Source organism: Cucurbita moschata, unplaced genomic scaffold, assembly GCF_002738365.1.
Source record: "Cucurbita moschata cultivar Rifu unplaced genomic scaffold, Cmos_1.0 Cmo_Scf00017, whole genome shotgun sequence".
In the NCBI taxonomy this organism is placed as follows: Eukaryota; Viridiplantae; Streptophyta; class Magnoliopsida; order Cucurbitales; family Cucurbitaceae; genus Cucurbita; species Cucurbita moschata.
In genome coordinates this window covers 4,543,421-4,565,822 of record NW_019268533.1, presented here as the reverse complement: position 1 = coordinate 4,565,822, position 22,402 = coordinate 4,543,421, and the positions used below count along the sequence as shown (strand labels likewise).

Genomic DNA, 22,402 nt, shown 5'->3' with positions numbered 1-22,402 from the left:
CCCCCTCCCACGTTGATACTATTCTTATTATCTATCCACCAGACTTCTGTTACTTTTTGTAGCATATAAGACGTGTGGGATACTTTATAGTTTTTTGGACAATCCATCGTTACAAAGATGATTTCCATAATCGAGATCCACATATGAGCTTCCGGTGGATCTTTCTTAAAATTGGTGAATAGACGCAGATCAAACCGCTTGAAATCTCGTAGCCAGATCGTTCCTCTAACAGGTTGCGAACTGTTGGCTTGTTGCGTGACCATCATGGTTTGCATCATTGCCTGGAAGGAATTTCACATCAGTTCTTTAGTAGAATCTATTATAGCCCGTGGTGCCACCGAGGTGGTATAGCTTGTGGTGGCGCAGCTGCATCCATCCTAGTTGTTGGCCCTTCTCGAGGTGGGTTCTCTTCAACCTCACCTCTTCCCCTACCCCTAATAGGGGGTCATCCCTTTCTTCGTCTACCTCTTTCGCCTCTTTTGAGCAGCATGGTTCTAGAAACCAAAATAATTCTATCTAAGTCTATGGTTTAAAAGCATATAGTAGCATAAAAAAGCATATAATAGCATCATTAAATCAAGTACACATTATAACATATAATAAAAATTGCCAAGTTACATGCTCTAATATTTAAAGACAATCACAATAAATATCCTTACATCATTTTTTATTTTTCTCATCTTTTTCATGGCATACCTAATGGTGATGAGGCATCGACGATTGGAGCATGGAATATATCAAGCATACCTTGTAGGTTAGTCTACAAGATCTGTAACCTAGAATTCTGATTCCAACTGTATGGACGCTAATTTTTCTACTTAATTTAAGGTCCTTACTGACACATCATTAATATTTAATGCAGAATTACCTTTATTAATACTTTATAATAATCTTAACCTTAGTCTTGCATGCTTCAATTAATGCCTTGAATTAAACTATTACAAATTGAAATAAAACGAAAAAACACATACAGAATGAAATGCCCTATACTAACCTATATGCTACTAAATGGAAATGCAATTTAATCTATACTAACCTATAGTCTAATAAATTTAAAATACAAAACTATCCTAAGCATGTGCCACAGTCTCAGGGTTGTGATGCCACCATCAGCCTTATAGAAGCGCTTTGCCTTTACCTGAAAAATATAGTAGCACGTGGCCTAAGTATTTTAAGAATACCTAGTAAGTGACCGTCTATCGGGGTTATAATGCAAAAACACATAATTGCATGCATGAGACCTATCATAACAGTCTATCGGAGTCTATCCTAAGGGGCAACTTGGATGTGTAATCACGTTCCCTACACACAATCCACACGTGCGAGTATGGACCCACTAGTCAGTTTGCACAACTCTTAGACCCCTTTTTGGTCGGGTGAGCATTCTTTGAGAGTTATTGATGCCGGACAACCGTTAGAAGTAGCGACCATCACGGAAACACTATGTTAAGCATAATGAACGCTCCCTTACCGAGTAGCGCACGCATTTGCATTATCTTGAAGGAACAGAGGTATCCCCCAATGCAAGAGCAAACAATAGTGTATGAGGTCCCGATATCTTTTAATTATCACTAATACAACCCCGCTATGTGTTCTTCATATTATAACATTTTTCATATTAATTCTCATGACGTTTATCACATCATTTATCATAACTTTCATGCATATGTTGGGGTCGTATTTCATGCTATTGGTCGTTTTTCATGTCAATCATATCATATCATTTATAACATATAAATCATATTAAAACATATTCATGCTTTCAAACATAATAGTTCATATCGTGTGCACATATCATAACATACATAACAGTCACATAGTTCATTCTAAGCATGTCTTCAATGAGACACATCATAACATATTGTATCATCAAGCATGTCTATTCATCAAATATAGCAAAACAATCACATTGCATAGCATTTACGTATCATTTTCTAACGGTCTACATATATGATCTATGACATGTGCGAAACCACAAGCACATGTCAGCATACAACATCCAATTCATAACCACGGTAGGGGGTACTTACTTGGATGGCCTTAGCCGGCGTTCTCCCTAAGCCGAGTTGTTTGAGCCGTCGAAGCTGAGGGACGTGTCGTGCTACGGGTGTGCCACGTGGCATAATGAGAAGCTATCGCATGTGCAAGTCCTTCCAGGTCGAGAGGGAGGTCACGCGTGGGATGCAGGTCACGGTCACAAGTGATTGGGTTGTCTACGTGTATTAGGTTGAGACGTGGGTCGCGATGACACAATGTGACTGCAGGCGTCTTGGTTGGGTCACTTTCCGACGTCATTTTTTATCCATTTTTCTCCCTTTCCTCTCTATCAGTTCCTCTCCTTCCTTCCCACGAGGTTTTCGTGATGTTTTGGTGCCTATTGTTAGACGAACACGACTCTCCACAATGGTATGATATTGTTCACTTTGAGCATAAGCTCTCATCCAACACCCATGAGCATTCCCTAAATTAACCAATGTGGGACACTTTCATCCAACACCTCCCCTCGAACAAAGTACGCCTCCCCTTAATCGAGGCTCGACTCCTTTGGAGTCTTAGTCATTTTTTACTGCCTCGGCTTGACTCCTTCTTTCTGGAGTCCTTTGTTCGACATTCGAGGATTTGCCAATCTATTGGCACGGCTAAGTTTAGGGCATGGCTCTGATACCATGTTAGACGAACACGACTCTCCACAATGGTATGATATTGTCCACTTTGAGCATAAACTCTCATGGCTTTGCCTTGGGCTTCCCCAAAAGGCCTCAAACCAATGGAGAGTGTATTCTTAGATTATAAACCCATGACCATTCCCTTAATTAACCAATGTGGGATACTTTCATCCAACACCTATAACTACAAATCCGAGAGCCTCAATAACAACCCAAACTCCAATTTGAAATTCAACGAAGTACAACAGCATTAGAGCGTGTAAGCCTTACCACTCATGGTTGTATGAATGTTGGCAGTCCTTTTCGCAACGTAGGAGGGTTGTTTCAGCGTTGGGTTCCTCTAGATAAGCTCGCCGACGAGGGTTCTTTTTCTTTTCTTCTTTTTCTCTCTCTCTCTCTCTCGTTCTCTCTCTTTGCAGGTCGTCTGTAGTGTGGGCTGAGGGATAGGTAGGAGCGTGGTGATCCATGGGAGTCTGGAGAGCGTGTATTGGGGTGTTAGAACGAGAACTCCAGAGCTCGCTAGAGTTCTCGGGTCTTTGCTGATTTTTTAAAAAAAATTTGGATCGTTACCGTTTTCATATTGAACTATAATAAACTATTTTATGTTTATTAATTAGAATAAATTGAACCATTTGAAAATTTTGTGAGTATGTATGCAAAATTATTAATAAAAATACTCGATATAATTCTACTTTGGAGAGTTATCCCGAGACCAGTGTTCTCGGGATAATCTCTTGAATGGCCTACGCCCAAACCCAAAGAATCCGTCAAGCTCACACATTCTGAAAGAGAAAGAAATGTCTTGAAAGCCATGACAGTCGAATAGAGGGCATCCCTTGTGACATGCAAAGGTGTTAGGAAGCCCCAAGTTGTATGACAGGTCATTATACATGACTTGACATCTCTCTCACTTAAAACCTAAGTCCTCCACACGAGTTCTAAGAAAGTGTTAAGATAAGGAGTTCTAAGAAAGTGTTAGATAAGGAGCGTTAGATGGAACTAGTATAAATAGAATATCTACTAGTATAAATAGAATATCTACCTTCAAAGATGGTATGGTACGTAATCCTTTTGACATCTTTCACTTAAAACCTACCACCTCCACATGAGTTCTTAGGAAGGATGAGTTCTTTGGAAGGGTTAGATGGAAAGTGTTAGATGAGGTCATTATAAATAGAATAATTTATCTTCAAATATGATATGTATTCTCTTTGACATTTATCACTCAAAACTTAAAGCCTCCACACGAGTTTTAAGTGTTAAATAGGACCCGTATAAATAGAATATCTATCTTCAAATATGGCACGTAATCTTTTTGTGCACAACTCATCACCAATGTATCTTTAAACAAAATTGTATCATTTAGCATTTAAAAACAATCAACATTTTAATATAATGATTTAATTGATTACCAACTTTTTAAAGTTTCCATTGAAATAACATTAATGTGACTTCCCTAACAATTTTAGAAGTAGTCGGTTCAAATGACAATTTTAATATATGATATTTCTTTGATACGAGATCAAAACTTCGAATCCCCCTATCAAACTAAAAACTATATACATATTAATGGAGGCCTCAAACCCAATGGAATTGCTAATCCCCTATTTATTTTTATTCATTAGTTCAAACTTTCAGTTTCAATCCAATCAGGTCAAACAAATTGGGGAAAGAGAGACCTGAGTCCTATTTCCAAATTCAAAGACTTATCTTATTATCAGATGTTTGTTGAACAAGAGTAACATAAACTCTCAAGTCTTAACTCCACCTGTAATACCTTCCTACACACCTACACTTCACTTATCTATAAAACAAGATTACTGAAACATGACCACACGTACACATCGTTCTCCACTCACAAAAAAATTATTCAACGTTTTTTGCAGCAGCAGGGGTTTCCTCGGCGGCTTTATCAGCATGAGATTCCGAGGGACTGTCTTCAGCAGGCTTGCTGCTGCTGCTGCTAACTTCTGCTGTGCTTGATTCTGCAGGCTCACCAGCAGCCGGCGCAGCATCACCTTCAGCAACTGGCTTCTTGATTGTCCCAACTTTAACATATTTACTCATGAATTTGTATTCCCAGTCCTGTAAGGCTTCCAGTTCAAATGGCCCAAGACCAGAGATATCCCCTGTCAGATCTTTCTCTTCAAACGACATTTTTGCAAGAGCTCTGCTGGCATCCTTTCCAGCAAAAAGGGCATACGGCCCTCCAGGTCCATAGAACATCCTGCAACCAAAGAGGGTCAAAATTGGAGCAATATATATAGGCGTATATTTTCTTCAATTTTAGTTTTCCTTTACGAGTACGCACACACAAGAGAACAAGACACGGGAAAGAAACAAGAGACAAACAAATCTTCGTGTCTACAACCTTAGGGTAGTAAATAACACTGTGAGTTTATAAACTTGACTTAGTAGAATAAGTCACTAAACATAAACAGATCTTTGTTTCTGCAACCTTAAATAACACTGCGAGCTTATATACTTGACTTAGTAGAATAAGTCACTAACTTATGGAGTAAGTTTAAGAGAATTGTAAGTGGATTTAGTAGGATAAGTTACTAACTTATGGACCAATATAGGAGAATTGGTATTGGTACGACGATCATTGGAGGAACAATAACTAAATCTGAGGATACTCCAAAATCTTTTCAATTGCTGAATTACGATCTTTGGCTTTGGAACGGAATGATTTCCTTTTTATCGGAGAAGAACTTCCAAATTAATAGGAAGGAAGCTTAATCAAAATGAATCAGCCAAATTGTGGACCAAGTTTTATGATTTATCTACGAAGATTGTTAGTGCGAGGAGAAAGTTTAGGAAGCAAATTAGTGCTTTCTCCACTATAAATACTCCTGAGATGTATGTTTTTTTCACAACAACAAATAAAATTGAAAAGCTAAGTGCTTAAGGTTCCTTGTACCGAAAGCTCTCTCCTCTCTTTGCTCCCTTTATTTGTTTTGACATATTTAGATCGTGGGCCATTTCCAACAAACACATCATGCAAAGAACAGTTCAAAAGTATACCCTAACCCCGAAACAAAGGACCTATTCTTATAAAGTCTTTGGAAAAGCAACTTTCTAATTGTTAGCGCATAATGAGAACTACTTTCAACATTGTTTTCTCTTAAACTTATTCTCTTTCAAATCATAAGTTTGTAAAAAGTGATTTGAAATCATTAGCTCGTTTAAAAGTGATTTTACATTTAACAGAACCTTCTTCAGCCCCAAGTTTTCACAATAACTCGTGGAACATCAAACTCTGGCATTTGTGAACTCCATATGCTATACGAATTCTATATGCTGGAAATACCATGGCCGTAACTTGAAAGCAAAAAACGACAGCCCCAATTAAATATTTTCAAGACCAGATATGTAGCAAATTACAGCTATAAGAAGGAACAATAAACATCAAAGTTAAAAGTCAGATGCACAAAAACAAGAAGATTAATTTCTGGTCCAATCTATTTTGAGAGGTTTTCTGGTCCAACACGAAAAAGATTCAAAGTTTGAATTGAAGTCCAGAACTCAAAAAATCAATAAGTTCTTCTTTGGTTGTCCTAGCAAATATTATGACAAACATAGAACACCATAAAAGATAGGGGGTGTATAGTGGACAATGAATGACTCTTAACAAAAGAAACAGGAAGAGAGGACGAATTAGAAATAGCCAAAAAAAAAAAAAAAAAAAATCGATGCGGTTCAATACATTAGGATCAAATTAAGTTTCATTTTGCAGGAATCAGTAGCTCTTTGAACGAAAAGGAGAGCTGTAGAAGGCAAAACGAAGCACGAAATCAATTACTTCAAAAAACTGAGATAAAATATAAAAAGCTTTTGTAAACCTAAAACCGGCTAACATTCCACCTACCATCACAAAATTCAACAAAGACGTTGACACAAGAAATAATTGAAACTGAACCAAAACACATCACGATCATCCAATCACTAAATAGCTAAAACAGAGGGGAAATTTTTCAATAAAAGAAAATTCTCAACCGACCTGCTCTGAGAAACATCGTAGATCTGACCCTTGATAGCCATGAGCAGAGGCTTCTCAGGATCGGAGCCATCGTATTGCTTCAACTCATCCTCAGAAACCTCACCGACTTGGACAGGCGGAGGGAGAGGCTGGAGCTGCTCCCCTAAGTCCCTAGTATGTGTTCCGTAGTCGGAAGGACCAAAGAAACTGGAAATGAGATAGTAAAAGGCCAATCCAAGAGCCAAGACTGTGAAGAAGGTCGACGGAGAGAGGCCTGTGTAGGCCACGATCGCCTCCTTCAACGTCTCCCAGACTTGCAGAGCCATGGCAGAGGGGGAGAGAGAGAGAGAGAGAGAGAGAGAGAGAGAGAGAGAGAGAGAGAGAGAGAGAGAGAGAGAGAGAGAGAGAGAGAGAGAGAGAGAGAGAGAGAGAGAGAGAGAGAGAGAGAGAGAGAGAGAGAGAGAGAGAGAGAGAGAGAGAGAGAGAGAGAGAGAGAGAGAGAGAGAGAGAGAGAGAGAGAGAGAGAGAGAGAGAGAGAGAGAGAGAGAGAGAGAGAGAGAGAGAGAGAGAGAGAGAGAGAGAGAGAGAGAGAGAGAGAGAGAGAGAGAGAGAGAGAGAGAGAGAGAGAGAGAGAGAGAGAGAGAGAGAGAGAGAGAGAGAGAGAGAGAGAGAGAGAGAGAGAGAGAGAGAGAGAGAGAGAGAGAGAGAGAGAGAGAGAGAGAGAGAGAGAGAGAGAGAGAGAGAGAGAGAGAGAGAGAGAGAGAGAGAGAGAGAGAGAGAGAGAGAGAGAGAGAGAGAGAGAGAGAGAGAGAGAGAGAGAGAGAGAGAGAGAGAGAGAGAGAGAGAGAGAGAGAGAGAGAGAGAGAGAGAGAGAGAGAGAGAGAGAGAGAGAGAGAGAGAGAGAGAGAGAGAGAGAGAGAGAGAGAGAGAGAGAGAGAGAGAGAGAGAGAGAGAGAGAGAGAGAGAGAGAGAGAGAGAGAGAGAGAGAGAGAGAGAGAGAGAGAGAGAGAGAGAGAGAGAGAGAGAGAGAGAGAGAGAGAGAGAGCAGAGCCATGGCAGAGGGGGAGAGAGAGAGAGAGAGAGAGAGAGAGAGAGAGAGAGAGAGAGAGAGAGAGAAACTGAGGAGAATGAGAGAGGAAAAGGGCAGCAGCTTTTTGTTACCAACCTAAAGGTTTTTAATCAAGGGTCACCGTTGTTCGTGGACAACATTTAACATCTGCGCCGCACAAAAAAACATTTTTAGAAATTATGTTCATGCCCCGGAACTTTGGATAATTTGTTCATATAGTCCCTAGATTTAAAAGTTTTACCCTTTCATCCTTAAAGTCTATAATAATTTCTTTCCACCCCTCGATCAACTTAATTATAAACTAATTCACATTTACTATTCGTAGCATAAAAAAAAATATTGATTTTTCCTAAAATTTTGTTAAGTTAGCTAGACGATGACTTAGGGTAGGACAATTTCAGTAGACTGAGTTCTATAGGCCTGTGAGCTACCGTCAGTAGGTCTAGACCCTATTACTCCTAGACTAGGAAAGACTCGAGGAGTCAAAACAAAGTCCCCTGGAGTCGAGCAACCACGTTAAACCACCCTAGGAACCCAATAGACCTCCTCAATGCCTAGAGATGACTAAGGTGATGATTAGAATGTGTTCTATGCTTTAGGGGATTGATAGGAATATCTCCCTAATAAGCATGCATGAGTGAACCAATTAGGATGCTATAGCTAGGACGGTTTACACATTGACCTAGATCAATATATTTCCAATAAACCGTGCATCCAAGTATCGTGAGCGGCGATCAAAGGTCTAGATCTAAGTCTACCTAAAGATTGGATTAGCCTCGAGGAACTAAATCCGAGTGTCCTAAAAAATGCGATGTGAGATTTAAACCGCCTAGATACCCCTAATAACCTAGTAGAACTCCACGACATCCTAGGATGACTAAGGTAGCTCATCAGACAGCCAGTAATATCTTGGTGTCACTAGAGTCTCCACCTCCCATCTCCTCTCTAGTACATTCTTAGGGCTAGCCATGCCCTATCAAATGGTAATAATATAGGTACTATCGAGTCAATCCTAGGCCATATAGTGTAGCACGTTCAAGGTGACCAAATACTTTGTCCTATGCAGTAGAACTTGTCTTAAAAGAGGGCGTAGAACTCCGTATAATAGCTAGCAAGTACATCGAGGTTATTATATGTGAAGTATTTGTATAAAGTTAATGCATAAAACATAAGAAAATTCATTTTCTATTTATATGGAGCAGTTTGCATGGAACCACATTTTCTATTTACAGTTTTACCTCTTGCAAGAATAGGGGAAACACGTGACCCACGTGTAACATGCCAACAATAATCCTTTTTTTATTCAATCCTTTATATCGACCGCTCAGTACGTATATACATATATGTATTATTATATATATATCCACAAATTTTATTTAAAAATAATAATAATAATTTAAGACTTTTCGTGCTAATCCTCCGTTGAATAATGATTTTGTTATTATTATTTTTTTAAAAAAAACTGTCTTCTAGTTTTTTAAGTATGATTTTGAATTTTTACCTTTATTAAAAAAAATAAAAAAAACTTCAACCAAAAAAATATATACAAGAAATATTTTGGGGGTGATCTGATCCATTTGAATAGAGTTCACAATTTAATCCATCCAAACTCTCCATTTTCAAATTAAGTTGAGTTAGGTGGTCGGGTTGTTTTTTTTAATTATTTAAAAAAATCTTACATACATGTTACATTAATAATTAAAATTTCATGAACTTTAAATACGAAACATTATTAATTTTTATAAGAATCTTAAAAGTATGATATAGGTTAAATGGAGTTGTAGTTCTATTTTTGGTTCGTCACATTGACTCAACCAAAACAAATGTCAGCCTGCAATTTGATTTAAAATTCTTCCCTCAAAAAAAAAACTATTATCATAAATTATTATATTAATGAACAATATTATAATTTATGGAGAAATACTTCATTCAAAACTTTATCATAAAAACATAACATTGATCTTATATGTTTTCTAAAACGCCTTTAAATAATATAATAAAAATGGAAAATGACAAAGTAAAAATGTCTTATATACTAACCTACATGCTACTAAATGGAAATGCAAACTAGCCTATACAAACCTATAGTCTACTAAATTCAAATTGCAAACTATCTTATGCATGTGTTATGGTCTCTTGGGTTGCGACGCCGTCAACCGTATAAGGCCTGAGGTTTTTTGAGAAATAATCAGCAAGTGACCCGGCTATTGAGGTTAGATGCAAGCACATACAATCATGAGTGGGACTCTATTAGGGTTAGATTGAAGCACATACAATTGTGAGTGAAACCTATCATATTAGTCTATTTTCCTACGATAGATATCCTAAATGGGTAATTGGATGTGTATTTACTATTCTACACACGTGCGAGTACGGACCCACCAGTTGATTTGTACACCTCCTAAGCCCCTTTCTTGTTTGGTAAGCATTCTCTGTTAGCTGTTGATGCTGGACACCCGTTAGAAATAACGACCATCGTAGTAGCATTATGGTAAACATAATGATCGTTTCCCTGCTTCGTAATATACGTGTTCGTACCATCGTAAAAGGAATAGGGGTATCCCCCGATGCATGAACACACAATGATGCCTGAGGTCCCAACATTTTTCTATTCATTATCATGTATATCTAGCGTTTTCCTTTATATCATATCTTCCATGCATATACTGGAGTTGTATCTCATGTCAATTCGTCATTTGCATGTCAATCGTATTATATATCATTTATGTCAAACATAAATCATCTCATAACTCATTATATCTTCTAACTTATCATATCATGTTATGCACATATCATACTATATCATATATCATAGTCAATTCGTCATTTGCATGTCAATCGTATTATATATCATTTATGTCAAACATAAATCATCTCATAACTCATTATATCTTCTAACTTATCATATCATGTTATGCACATATCATACTATATCATATATCATAGTCAATTCGTCATTTGCATGTCAATCGTATTATATATCATTTATGTCAAACATAAATCATCTCATAACTCATTATATCTTCTAACTTATCATATCATGTTATGCACATATCATACTATATCATATATCATAGTCAATTCGTCATTTGCATGTCAATCGTATTATATATCATTTATGTCAAACATAAATCATCTCATAACTCATTATATCTTCTAACTTATCATATCATGTTATGCACATATCATACTATATCATATATCATAGCATTCACATATCATGTCTCGAGTATATCATCAAGCACGTCATATCTTAACATATCATAAGATAAACATATCAATTGTCACATATAGCATAACCGTTCACATATCATATCGTACACACATCATTACATAATTGTTCAAACATACGAGCATATGACACGTGCGAGGCCACGGGCACATGTCATCATACAACGTACAGTTATAACCAAACTGATAGTAAGACCACTTACTTGGTTGTTCTTAGTCGGCGTTTCCATAAAATCGAGTACGTTCGCTTTCCCTTCCTTGAACATGCTCAAAGTATCGCCGGTTGTCATTTCCTATTAGAGTGTCTATCCCGTTTCGTTAGTAACTCAAATTCGTTAACTCAATTTAACTTAAATCGAGAAATTAAATGTTATACAAGTCTTAATTGCCTTAATCAAAGTCAATTTTAGCTTCGGGATGGTCGAATCGGTAGAAAATAGGCAATTCCTCCTTTACCGAGCTGAGTGATGCCTGAGATAGGATACATGAGACGGAAAAGGGGTGCGCTTCTACTTGCCGATGAGACACTTGTCGCACAACCTGTTCACGTCTATGATTGCCGGCAAACCGTACACCGTCTCCTCCTTGTGTAGTTTCTGTAAAGCAGGAAAGCTCCAAGCTGCTTTTTCGGTCCTGGCCGAGAGGCTGACCGGCTGTTTTATCTTCAATTTTAGGATGTAGAGGCAGTTAGTCGTGCGCCGAACTTGCATGAGGAGTCGTCGTCGATCGTTGCAGATCTTGAGCAGCCCGTGCTTGATGTAGATGTAGCAGCCGGCCTCATTGAGTTGACCCAGGCTCACAAGGTTAGCCTTGAACCTCGGGATAAAGTAGACGTCATTCAGCTTGCGGTGCTCGCCACCCTTACCGATGAACAGAATGGTGTCTCGCCCTTCGATCTTGACGATGGAGCCGTCGCCAAACTTCACCGTCCCGTGAATCTCTGAGTCGAGCTCGGAGAACGCAGACCTTGCCCCGATCATATGATTTGTTGTCCCCGTGTCGCGGACCCATCACCGGTTGATAAGATAAGGAATCAACTACAAGGGGAGTAAGATTCGGATTACCTTGTTGATCGAATATCTCAAGCAACGAACACTTTGTTTGAGATTCGAATCACTCCAGAAGCAAGATTGATCATGTCAAGCTTGAATGATTCTACATGCAATCTAAACTCCATAGAATTGCAAAGAAACTTAGCCATTGGCTAAAGAAAGCACACATGCTTCTTTTACTATATTTTTCAAGTCTGCCTTACAAATACAACATAGATGGCTTTATATAGCCTCAAAATGAAACTACTAAAGGCATTCCAAAAGCTGTAACATTCACACTTTATAGCCATAATTAGCCATTATGTAAATGTAACCGAAATTAAATAAAAAGTCTTAAAATACAATAACTCTAAATTATAACCCACCCAAAATTTACAACAATCAAACTTTATTCTTCTTCAATGTAGCATGAATTGAAACATCTTTTGATAATTTTGACAACCTTTTCTTCACATCTTCATTGAAGCATATTGTATGATTGATGTCTCTTGGTTCATATCATTCTCCACTTCTTCAAGAGGATTCGTCCTCGAATCTATTTGTGAAACTTTGCTGCAAAAAATAAGTTATGGAAATACAAAGGACCTCACAACACTCTCTCACGTGTATACACTAAAGGAATTTTAGGCCACTCTGTTTGCACTCATTTACACAAATGAAGCTTTCATTCTCACCTCTCAAAATTTTAAATAGAGCAAAGATTGAATTTTGAACTTTGAGTCGATTAAAAACTAAAAAGATGAAAATAAATAAAAATTAAATTGAGAAGAAAGCAAAGGAAACATATATCCGATCTTGAGCCTGAAGCTTTGATACCAAATGATAAGATAAGGAATCAACTACAAGGGGAATAAGATTCGGATTACCTTGTTGATCGAATATCTCAAGCAAAGAACACTTTGTTTGAGATTCGAATCACTCCAGAAGCAAGATCGATCATGTCTAGCTTCAATGATTCTTGTTGATCAAATATCTCAAGACAAGAACACTTGTTTGAGATTCGAATCACTCCACAAGCAAGATTGATCATGTCGAGCTTGAATGATTCTACATGCAATCTAAACTACAAAGAATTGCAAAGAAACTTAGCCATCGGCTAAAGAAAAGCACAAATGCTTCTTTACTATATTTTTCAAGTCTCCTTACAAATACAACAAACATGGCTTTATATAGCCTCAAAATGAAACTATTAAAGGCATTCAAAAGTTGTAACATTCACACTTTATGGCCATAATTAGCCATTATGTAAATGTAACCGAAATTAAATAAAAAGTCTTAAAATACAATAACTCTAAATTATAACCCACCCAAAATTTACAACAATCAAACTTTATTCTTCTTCAATGTAGCATGAATTGAAACATCTTTTGATAATTTTGACAACCTTTTCTTCACATCTTCATTGAAGCATATTGTATGATTGATGTCTCTTGGTTCATATCACCGGTGCTCGTGCTGCTCGCCCCTTTCACTGATCTAAGCGAACACTCGCTCCTCCTTCAGCTGAATCAACTTCGCTGAAGCTCTTCCTCAGGATATATCGAACCCTCATCGACGACGCTCACCGGAGCAGTGTCGCCGTCGATTGCTTCTGTGTATTTGGAATTGGAATTGGAGAAGACAGATAACACCGATGTAGTCACCATGAAAAGTGTTGGCTCTTCCTCCTCGGATTGGGCCACATGTGCCTTCTCCTTATTCCTGGGCTTGCTCTAGCAATCCTTGCCCACGTAGCCTTTTTTCCTGCAGTTCGAGCACTAGATTGGTCTGCCATCAGCCGACTCCTTCTGCTCTCTTTCTTTCCCACGCGCACCCCTGCGATGTTTACACTGCTTCTTGTCGCCTTTTCTGCCGAAGAACCCGCCGCTCTCGCTGGAGTTTTCGCGAAGCTTCAGGCGTGCAAGCCACTCCTCCTCAGTAAGGAGAAGACGACCCTGCTTATCGACAACTATAGCAGCATTCTTCTTCTTCTGCTCGATGTTGCGCAATCTTTCGGTCACCTCTTCCACCGTTAGGTCGTCCATGTCAAACAATGTCTCGATCGAAATTGCGACTTGCTCGAGGTGATTTGGGACGACCTGCAGTATCTTCTTCACAATCTCCGTCTAGCTGATGCTCCCACCAAGAGTGGTGATGCTGCTGGCGAGCCCCATGATCCGCATGGAATAATCATTGACGGATTCACCGTCCTTGAAGCGGATCTCCGAGAACTCCTTCCGCAGCTGTTCGACGTTGGACTCCCATACACGTTGCACACCAACCCTATGGGATTTGATCCCCTCCAAGGCTGATTGCATGCTGCGCTTGGTGGAGAGAGACGCCGGCATCTCTAGAGGCACAACCTGCAATATGGCGGTGAACGCCAATTGATCCTCTCGGTACTCAATTGCTTCTCCTTCCTCCAGCTCGACAGCATGCCACAGCCCTTGCGCCTGCAGATTGATGCTTATCAACAAAGCTCACTTGTTAGTAGTTGGACCTTGTCAACATTGGGTACTATACAGAGGCGGTTGTCTCCTTGATCACCTGCTCGACGACGACTCGACGCCCGTCTTAGCGGCGTTGGCCTCTTGGTAGCAGTGATGGAGACGCCAGCACTCGGCTGCGGCGTGGAGGAGTGCGTGAACCTGTTCGAGATGGACCCCACAACGTCTGCATCTTCGTGTTTTGGTGCATCTTCTTCTACCTCGAAACAAAGCTCTAATACCACTTATTGTCTCTTAGCCGGAGCCTCTGCAATCGGTGAGAATGAGAACGACGAACAGAAGATCGAGGAATGGAATTTGAGTTTTTCCTTTTTTTTTTGTGCGGCTTAAAACTGTGCAGTTTTTCTCATTTTTATAGCAGTAAATAAAGACACAACAACACTTTAAGCATGACCAAAGTGACCAGCTGAAATCACACCACTCCATTGAATGTGACCGAGCTCTACGCCGGTTTATCTAACAGTCGACAGTCATGGCAACAATCGACGATTTATCTAAAAGACCACAGGTTTATCTAACAGCATCCACCGAAATTCTCGTGTTTTTCAGCAACTGCTATTTTATCGTTATCAATAAGAACACTTTTAAAACTTCGGCTAAATTTAACGTAAAGCATTTTGAATTCTAAAAAGCTAAATGTCTCTTAATTAAGAAAATTCTCTTAGGCTTATAATCATATCCCTGTGTCTAAGATATCATGACTTTTAATTTGAGTTCTTTGTCATTCATACTTGTAAGTTCTCAACGGTAAGCTAAGGTCTCACTTCTATGTATCCATTTAATCTCCCACCCTCTCAATGTGGGTTTACTGAATTCTATATAGAAGTCCACTCCATTTCCTGATATAATATATAATCTGAGACATTTTTCTATCTAGATCAATTTAGGACACATGATCGGTACGAAATCGTGCAACATCCAACCAAAGTAGTAAAATCAAACGTGACATCCCACCAATTGAGATGAGACATTCCATTTAAGAGGAATCTTGTCAATCAAGATGAAAATATTCCAATAATCGATGTGAGGATCGTGAGCTCAGAGTAGTCTTTTGGTAACTTAAAGGCATAGATTAAGGCATGGATAGGCTAGGTTCTGTTCATTAGAGTGTCATGTTGGGTTAATGGTTCTCGTTGTACTTGACTACTAAGTGCAATAAAACAATAAGATGTTTAAATACATAATTTTCCTAATATGAAACAAAGTATCATTCACATGCTTAAACATGCAAACAACGTAATCATATCATTTTAACGTTATGAGCTAGTAAAGGAATCTTATGATCAATAGATTATAAACCAATGCCATTAATATAAAATTAATTAATTGAACTCTTTAATTAATCAAATTTCATTCCTTAACAATAGCCGAGCCATTTGAGCCATCAATCTGAGTCAATTGTGTCGTCAAGCCGAGCTTATTGCGTTGCCAAGTTGAGCCGGCACAGGAATGAGGCAGTGCATTATTCGAGTTAAGCGCAGGTTGTATGTGTCCGGTCGAGGCACACTGGGCTGGTACGTTGCAGGCTGGACTGTATTGGGTCGTGCACTTCTAGGTCGTGGGCGTTGTAGCAGTGTGGTTCACCCGTAACAGAGGCCCAAGAGCGATACAATCTAAAATCCGACGGTTCGTCTCCTTTACCCGACTAGTGCCGATGATGAACCTTCAATATCTCTTCGCCTTTGGCGAATTTTGCATTGATTTGATTACACGCTCACGGCGACGACGAAACTTCCGGTGATCTGTTACGTATACTACAATGTTGAGTTTCGGCTCCAAGGTTTCTTTCTTTGTTTACTCTCTGACTTTCTGTTTCTCTATTTCTTTTTCTTTCTCTGCGTGTAGTTGGGGCTTGAGAAGGCAAATGTGGACTTGGATGTGTGAACGAGGGGCGTGAGATCAGGATTTTAAAGGGGAGTTGAGGTTGGTTATTGGCGCAAATCTCGCGATTTTCGGCGAGGTTTGAAAATTTCGTTCTTTTTTTTTTTAAAAAAAAAACGAGTTCATTTGCCAAGGGTTTGCCAAGGGTTTGGAGTTCTGATATGGGCAGATAGATGCAACCGAAGACACACCATGTCATGTGTCTTCCAAATAACCATTCATATTAGAGGAATAGTATCAATGGTGGCAAGCAGAGAAGCCAGGGGTCAGACAAGACAAGTATCAGCTAAGTGCCAAGTTGAGCCCAAGGCATATCCTATCTACAGAGAGGTAACCAAGTGGGAGTGAGGGAAGGCCCGAGTGAATGGGTTACTCACCTCGTGAATGTGCTCTAAAGTGCGAGCACACGTGTATTTCTTGAACCACCACCTCATTCCTAAGGTGGGTGGTTTCACAAGAAGATCAAGACCAGTATCAGAGAAGTGTCAAGGTAGCGATCGCCACATGAAGGTGGCCAGTTGAAGAGTTGGTAGAAGTGTAGTGCCAACACGGGGCTATGCTACAAGCTTTCAAACATCGCAACTGCAGGGGTTGGTGCCATGATGAATAACTACTATAGTTGACTTTCAAGTTGAAGAGTTGGTAGAAGTGTAGTGTCAACACGGGGCTATGTTACAAGCTTTCAAACATCGCAACTGCAGGGGGTTGGTGCCATGATGAGTAACTACTATAGTTGACTTTCAAGTCTCACCCCAAGGGTTGCACCATGAGCGAGTTCAAAGTGGCCAAGTTTGGGGCATGCTCCCCCTAGCCTAGGCAAAGTTATGTCGAAGCTAGTTAGTTTGTCATGGGTTATTTAGTGAGTCTCGAGCCAAGTCTAAGGAAGGGCGAGGGAAGCCCCACAACTATGACACAATTGTTTTGTCGTGTTTATGTTGCGAATCACAGAGACCAAGAGAAGGTTCTTCAATAGAATAACTCTGAAGTAGTGCAAAGTTCCTGTATTCATTCTAAAACAAGCATTTTCAATAGATCCGTTAGCAGCCAGTCTGAAGAGAGCAAATGAGTTATATAATATTAGTAGGACAAGTCACCCAATACGTACCATTTATTGTTCTACCTTATTTTTTATTATCCTTGCAAAACAAAAACTAGCAGACCTTTACCCAAATATGGTACATAACCGAATCAAATCATTGTCGTCATCAAGAACCGATGGTTGAGTACTGCCTCGGCGAGTGGCCGTTGTCGAAAGTCTGAATTCAACATTGCCTAAAACAGTTTTTCATTTTGTTAGTTCGTTGAAGAATAAGAAAGGTTTAGAACCAAGCATTTAACTTTCTATAGAGCTCCAAATACAGGTAATATAAACCGACTAAAATTCTTATTTAAAGCTCATGAGTCAAAATAGAGCATTTAAAAGTTTAAAGATTGAAATAGAACATCTAGATGTAGAAAGACAAATAACCTGAAGTAACTTCCAACCAGCACGATCATCGAGATCGAGAAACTTGACCGCTTCAACAAACCGATCATCTGCTAAACAATATCTTCCAAGACAAGGCATTTATACATACAAATTAGTTCAAAGACGAGTTAAAAGACCTGGAGCAGAATTGTAAAAATACTTGGAAGTCTTACTCTCTTGTGGCTTCAAGATCAAGTCTGAATGTGCTCTCCAATAGCCTCTATAAGTTTCCAGAAAAACAAGAAGGATTAGTGCAGTCCCCCGGGAGGAGAACAAACCACCATCTATAAAAGTGTGGAAACCTTCCTCTAGCAGACCTGTTTTAAAGCCTTGAGGGGGAAGCCCGAAAGGAAAAGTCCAAAGAGGACAATATCTGCTAGCGGTGGATCTGGGCCGTTACAAATGGTATCAGAGCCAGACACCGGACGATGTGCCAGCCTTCTCGCTGTTCCCCGAAGGAGGGTAGACACGAGGCGGTGTGCCAGTAAGAACACTAGGCCCCAAAGGGGGTGGATTTGGAGGTAGTCCCACATCGATTGGAGGAAGGAAAGAGTGCCAGCGAGAACGCCGGGCCCCGAAGGGGGGTGGATTGTGATGTCCCACATTGGTTGGGGAGGAGAACAAGCGGTGTGTCAATAAGGACACTAGGCCCTAAAGGGGGGTGGATTTGGAAGCGGTCCCACATCGATTGGAGGAAGGAAAGAGTGCCAGAGAGGACGTTGGACCCCAAAGGGGGTGGATTGTGATGTCCCATATTGGTTGGGGAGGAGAACAAACCACCATTTATAAGGGTGTGGAAACCTTCCCATAGCAGACGCATTTCAAAGCCTTGACGGGAAGCCCGAAAGGAATATCACGGTGGATCTGGGCCGTTACATTTTTATTTTTTTTCCTCAAAGAGGAAAAGAATAATAATGGGAAATCAATAGATAATCTAACCAAGAAAGAACGATGACAGAGAAACCAAAACTAAAGATTACAAATAGAGCTTCACTTGTCAAAGGGCTTTTGTGTTTACGAGCCAAAGTTTCAACACAAGAAAGGCGAAGTATATATTGGATTTGATACAAAATCCTTTTGGATATACGCACAAATCGATCAATAATAGAAAAATTTGACGAATCGATCCAGATCGGCTTATTAATGGGATGTCCTAACACATTACTTGATTCAAGCAGAGCAAGACAGAAGATCGAAGGAAACAATGAAAAAAAAAGTTTAGTAAAAAGAATTACTTGCAAGGAGAGGGTATCAACAACTCCAGCTTCACAAAACGGCACGAAAGCCAAATATGCAAAGAGGAGACCTGCTCCATATCTGCATAAGAAAGAAGGAAAAATGGTACACATGAGATAGAAGCTTTGAACACAATCTATGCAGTGAAGTGTGAATATCAATGTATATATGTGAATAATACATGTCATCTGCTATTCCAAACGCTCTTTTATCCATTGGAGTGTAGGCACCAGCAGCTGTTGCTCGTCTCCATAGCCCCTCGGCGAGCTGTCCGAGGCTGTCTTCTGGAAACGGATATCTGGAAATCAAATGATTACAGAAACTTTCAATCTATATTGGATCCAAAAATTTATAATTAACTACCGTGGTGAAAACAATGTAATTTATGATCCTTAAATGTTGAAAACGATGAACACTTTGTTGAGGATTGTTGGGAGGGAGTCCCACTTTGGCTAATTTAGGGAATGATCCTGGGTTTATAAGTAAGGAATACATTTCCATTGGTAATGAGGCCTTTTGGGAAGCCCAAAACAAAGCTATGAGAGCTTATGCTCAAAGTGGACAATATCATACTATTGTGGAGAGTCGCGATTCCTAACACACTGAAGTATCTTATATTAACGGGGTGACTGGAAGATACTGGGCTTAGGTTGTTGGATATAACCCACAATCCAAATATACCAAAACAAATAGATTAAGCAAAAAGAACAACTTGAGGGGAGGGATCCTTTAAACGGTAGAATCTTAAACACTTGTGCTTTTCAATTCTTTCCTTTTTTTTTTGTGTTGTGAATCGAGCATACATCTAATCAGTATTTATAGTGGAGAAAAAAAGGTTGATAATGCAGAAAAAAACTCAATCATGAAGAGATCGGAATTACCTCACATCCACAGAAAAAGCGAGATCTCGAAGTCGAGGGACTAAGTAAGCAGCATCTTTCTCAACAATTGTACTGTGATCAAATGCAAACCAATTTTATCACATCTGAGAGAGATAAATTAGAAATCTTTACAAGATAGCAAATAATCTATGCGACTTCCAAGATCCATACTTGAGTACTACAGAAGATGGTCCAAGACTTTGGTGTAATCTGTTCCGGTCGTGCATATACACAAGACCTCTCATTATGCCCTGAAACATCCTGATCACAAAATTCCTCCTACGCTTAATCAATAGTTCTTGTTCATAAGGATTCCATGACACTTGTTCTACTCTTTTGGACATCCTTTCACTCATAATTTTCCCATAGTCTGCAGCGCTATATTTGCCATCGTCCCGGAACGCTAGCCACTAAGAAAGCAGAACAAGCACTTTTTCGTATCATAAGGCAAAAACATACCAAGTCCATAAAACATTTAGATACTGAATATTGTGGATAACCTGCTCCCCAGTGTTTGTTTCAAACCCACCAACAAGTAAGGCAAGATTCGAGCAGATATCCGCGGAACTGCTCTGCAGAACGTTCATATGAACAATTTCCAGCATAGTTTAATCATCATCAGCAGTAATATGTAGAAAAAGATTATGGAAGAAACGGAAAGAATCTGTTACTTGGAGAAATACATGAGCATTTAGCTCATTTGCAGCCATCATATCAGCTTCAAGACCACCAGCCCGCTTTCCTGGATACACCTTCATGTTGAAAATAGTTTATTCAACACAAACTATATCATGGGTGATTGAAAAGACGGAATACAGATTTTCTAAAGAGTAATCAAAGAAATTCACAGCACAAAAGAATTACAGTATTCAAAACGGACATTTATCATTGGTAATGTAGGAATATTTTATAGTAATAAGCGTAGAAATGGTATATCTGACATGTAGAAATGGTCTACTAGACGTATAAAAAAGATCGCTAATAGATATCTCTGATAGCGCATCAATAGTCCAAAGAACATTGCCATAAAAATAGTTTATCAGCAAAGGACATAAGAAATGGTCTTTAAAGTCGTATAGTGTTTATTTTGCACAATTCTTTCCATGAAGAACTAATTATGTTAATGGGTATTATATCTATATTTATATACGTATACAAACATATATATTACAAAGACCAAATAATGGTAAATCTCAAATAATGATATTGTCTCATTAGTGTATCAACTTTTCCTTCCATTATATCATATACAACCTACGAACAAATAGAGTGACATCATTTGGACAAAACTTTGCAATTATCAAGATCTATCTTTTTCATTTTGTTTCTGATCGCTCTCTCTTTCTATTGAATTTAATTATTTCAATTGTTAAATGAGTTTGATTGGAATACCAAAATAATTTAAATTATTAGTATATTTCATGTGGACAATGATGAGAAATTCATGATGGGATCATTTGCCTACAAACTTTACTATTATGGCTTGCATTACTCCAGCCGACGTTCTCGCTTCTGCTTCGTCCATCACTGCTAGCGCAGTGCTTCCCTCTAAGGTGGAATGCTCTCCTACTAATGCGTTTTTATATCCCACGGCTTCGGCAAATCACTTAGCCCTATTTATCTTTGGTGCAAGAGCGCTGATCAATGAGCTATTACGCACTCTTTCAAGGGAGACTACTTCTAGGCAAACCTCTTGGTTGTCTCTGCACCCCTACCTCCTTTGTCACTGAGCGGTCATTTAGGGGATTTAGCTGGTGATCCAAGTTGTTCCCTCTCGACAATAAAGCTTATCCCCCATCATCTCACTAGCCAACCTTGACCCCTGTCATTTTGAGATCATATCTAGTATTTAGAGTTTGCCTCAATTTGGTACCCACTCTCGCGGCCAGCACCGAAGGAGTGCTTTACCCCTAGATGTCCAGTCAACTATTACGCCTCAATGCATTTTGGGGAGAACCAATTAGCTATGGATCTGAGTGGCATTTCATTCCTAACTATAACTCATCTGCTAATTCTTCAACATCAGCCAGTTCGAACCTCCATTTAGCTTCACCCAAGCTTCAACATCAGTCGGTTCAGACCTCCACTTAGCTTTACCTAAGTTTCATCTTGGTCATGGATAGATCACCCAGTTTGGGTCCATAAGCATTGACAGTGGCCCCATAAAGACTCGTTTTCGCTATGGCTTTTATAGTTCCCTTAACCAAGCCACTGCCTATGAGTCACCAGCTCTTTCTTCAATAGGCACACGGTCAAAGTCCTGTTCTCCTCTCACTACTTAGAAGCTTACAATTTCATGTTCTATTTCACTCCTCAATGGGGGTTCTTTTCACCCTTCCCTCACGGTACTACTTCACTATCGGTCACCCAGGAGTATTTAGCCTTACAAGGTGGTCCTTACTGATTCACATGGGATTCCACGTACCCCCCCCCCCCCCCCCCCCCCCCCC

The 22,402-nt window shown here is 39.4% G+C and overlaps 2 protein-coding genes across 3 annotated transcripts in view; both read right to left on the bottom strand.

The window, feature by feature from the left end:
- Nucleotides 1-4,256: 4,256 nt before the first annotated feature.
- LOC111455271 (membrane steroid-binding protein 2-like) lies at nt 4,257-7,790 on the bottom strand. 2 transcript variants are annotated; one of them, XM_023096872.1, is made up of 3 exons: nt 7,772-7,790; nt 6,670-6,992; nt 4,257-4,893 (listed from the first exon to the last, which is right to left on the bottom strand). In XM_023096872.1, the coding sequence occupies exons 2-3, from the start codon at nt 6,972-6,974 to the stop codon at nt 4,533-4,535; spliced, it is 666 nt and encodes a 221-aa protein (XP_022952640.1). In that variant the 5' UTR covers nt 6,975-6,992; nt 7,772-7,790; the 3' UTR covers nt 4,257-4,532. The 2 variants fall into 2 exon arrangements, with proteins under 2 accessions (XP_022952640.1, XP_022952639.1); XM_023096871.1 differs by lacking the exon at nt 7,772-7,790 and having other exon boundaries at nt 6,670-7,004.
- A 9,563-nt stretch (nt 7,791-17,353) lies between these two features.
- LOC111454854 overlaps nt 17,354-22,402 on the bottom strand; it is a 10,940-nt gene continuing 5,891 nt past the window's right edge. Inside the window, exons 4-12 of the mRNA XM_023096325.1 lie at nt 20,624-20,704; nt 20,453-20,524; nt 20,124-20,362; nt 19,953-20,024; nt 19,253-19,369; nt 19,071-19,152; nt 18,009-18,055; nt 17,836-17,917; nt 17,354-17,639 (exon numbers count right to left, since the gene is read on the bottom strand). Of these exons, the coding sequence (XP_022952093.1) occupies nt 17,556-17,639; nt 17,836-17,917; nt 18,009-18,055; nt 19,071-19,152; nt 19,253-19,369; nt 19,953-20,024; nt 20,124-20,362; nt 20,453-20,524; nt 20,624-20,704 (876 nt within the window). The 3' untranslated portion in view covers nt 17,354-17,555. The remainder of the gene's footprint in view (nt 17,640-17,835; nt 17,918-18,008; nt 18,056-19,070; nt 19,153-19,252; nt 19,370-19,952; nt 20,025-20,123; nt 20,363-20,452; nt 20,525-20,623; nt 20,705-22,402) is intronic.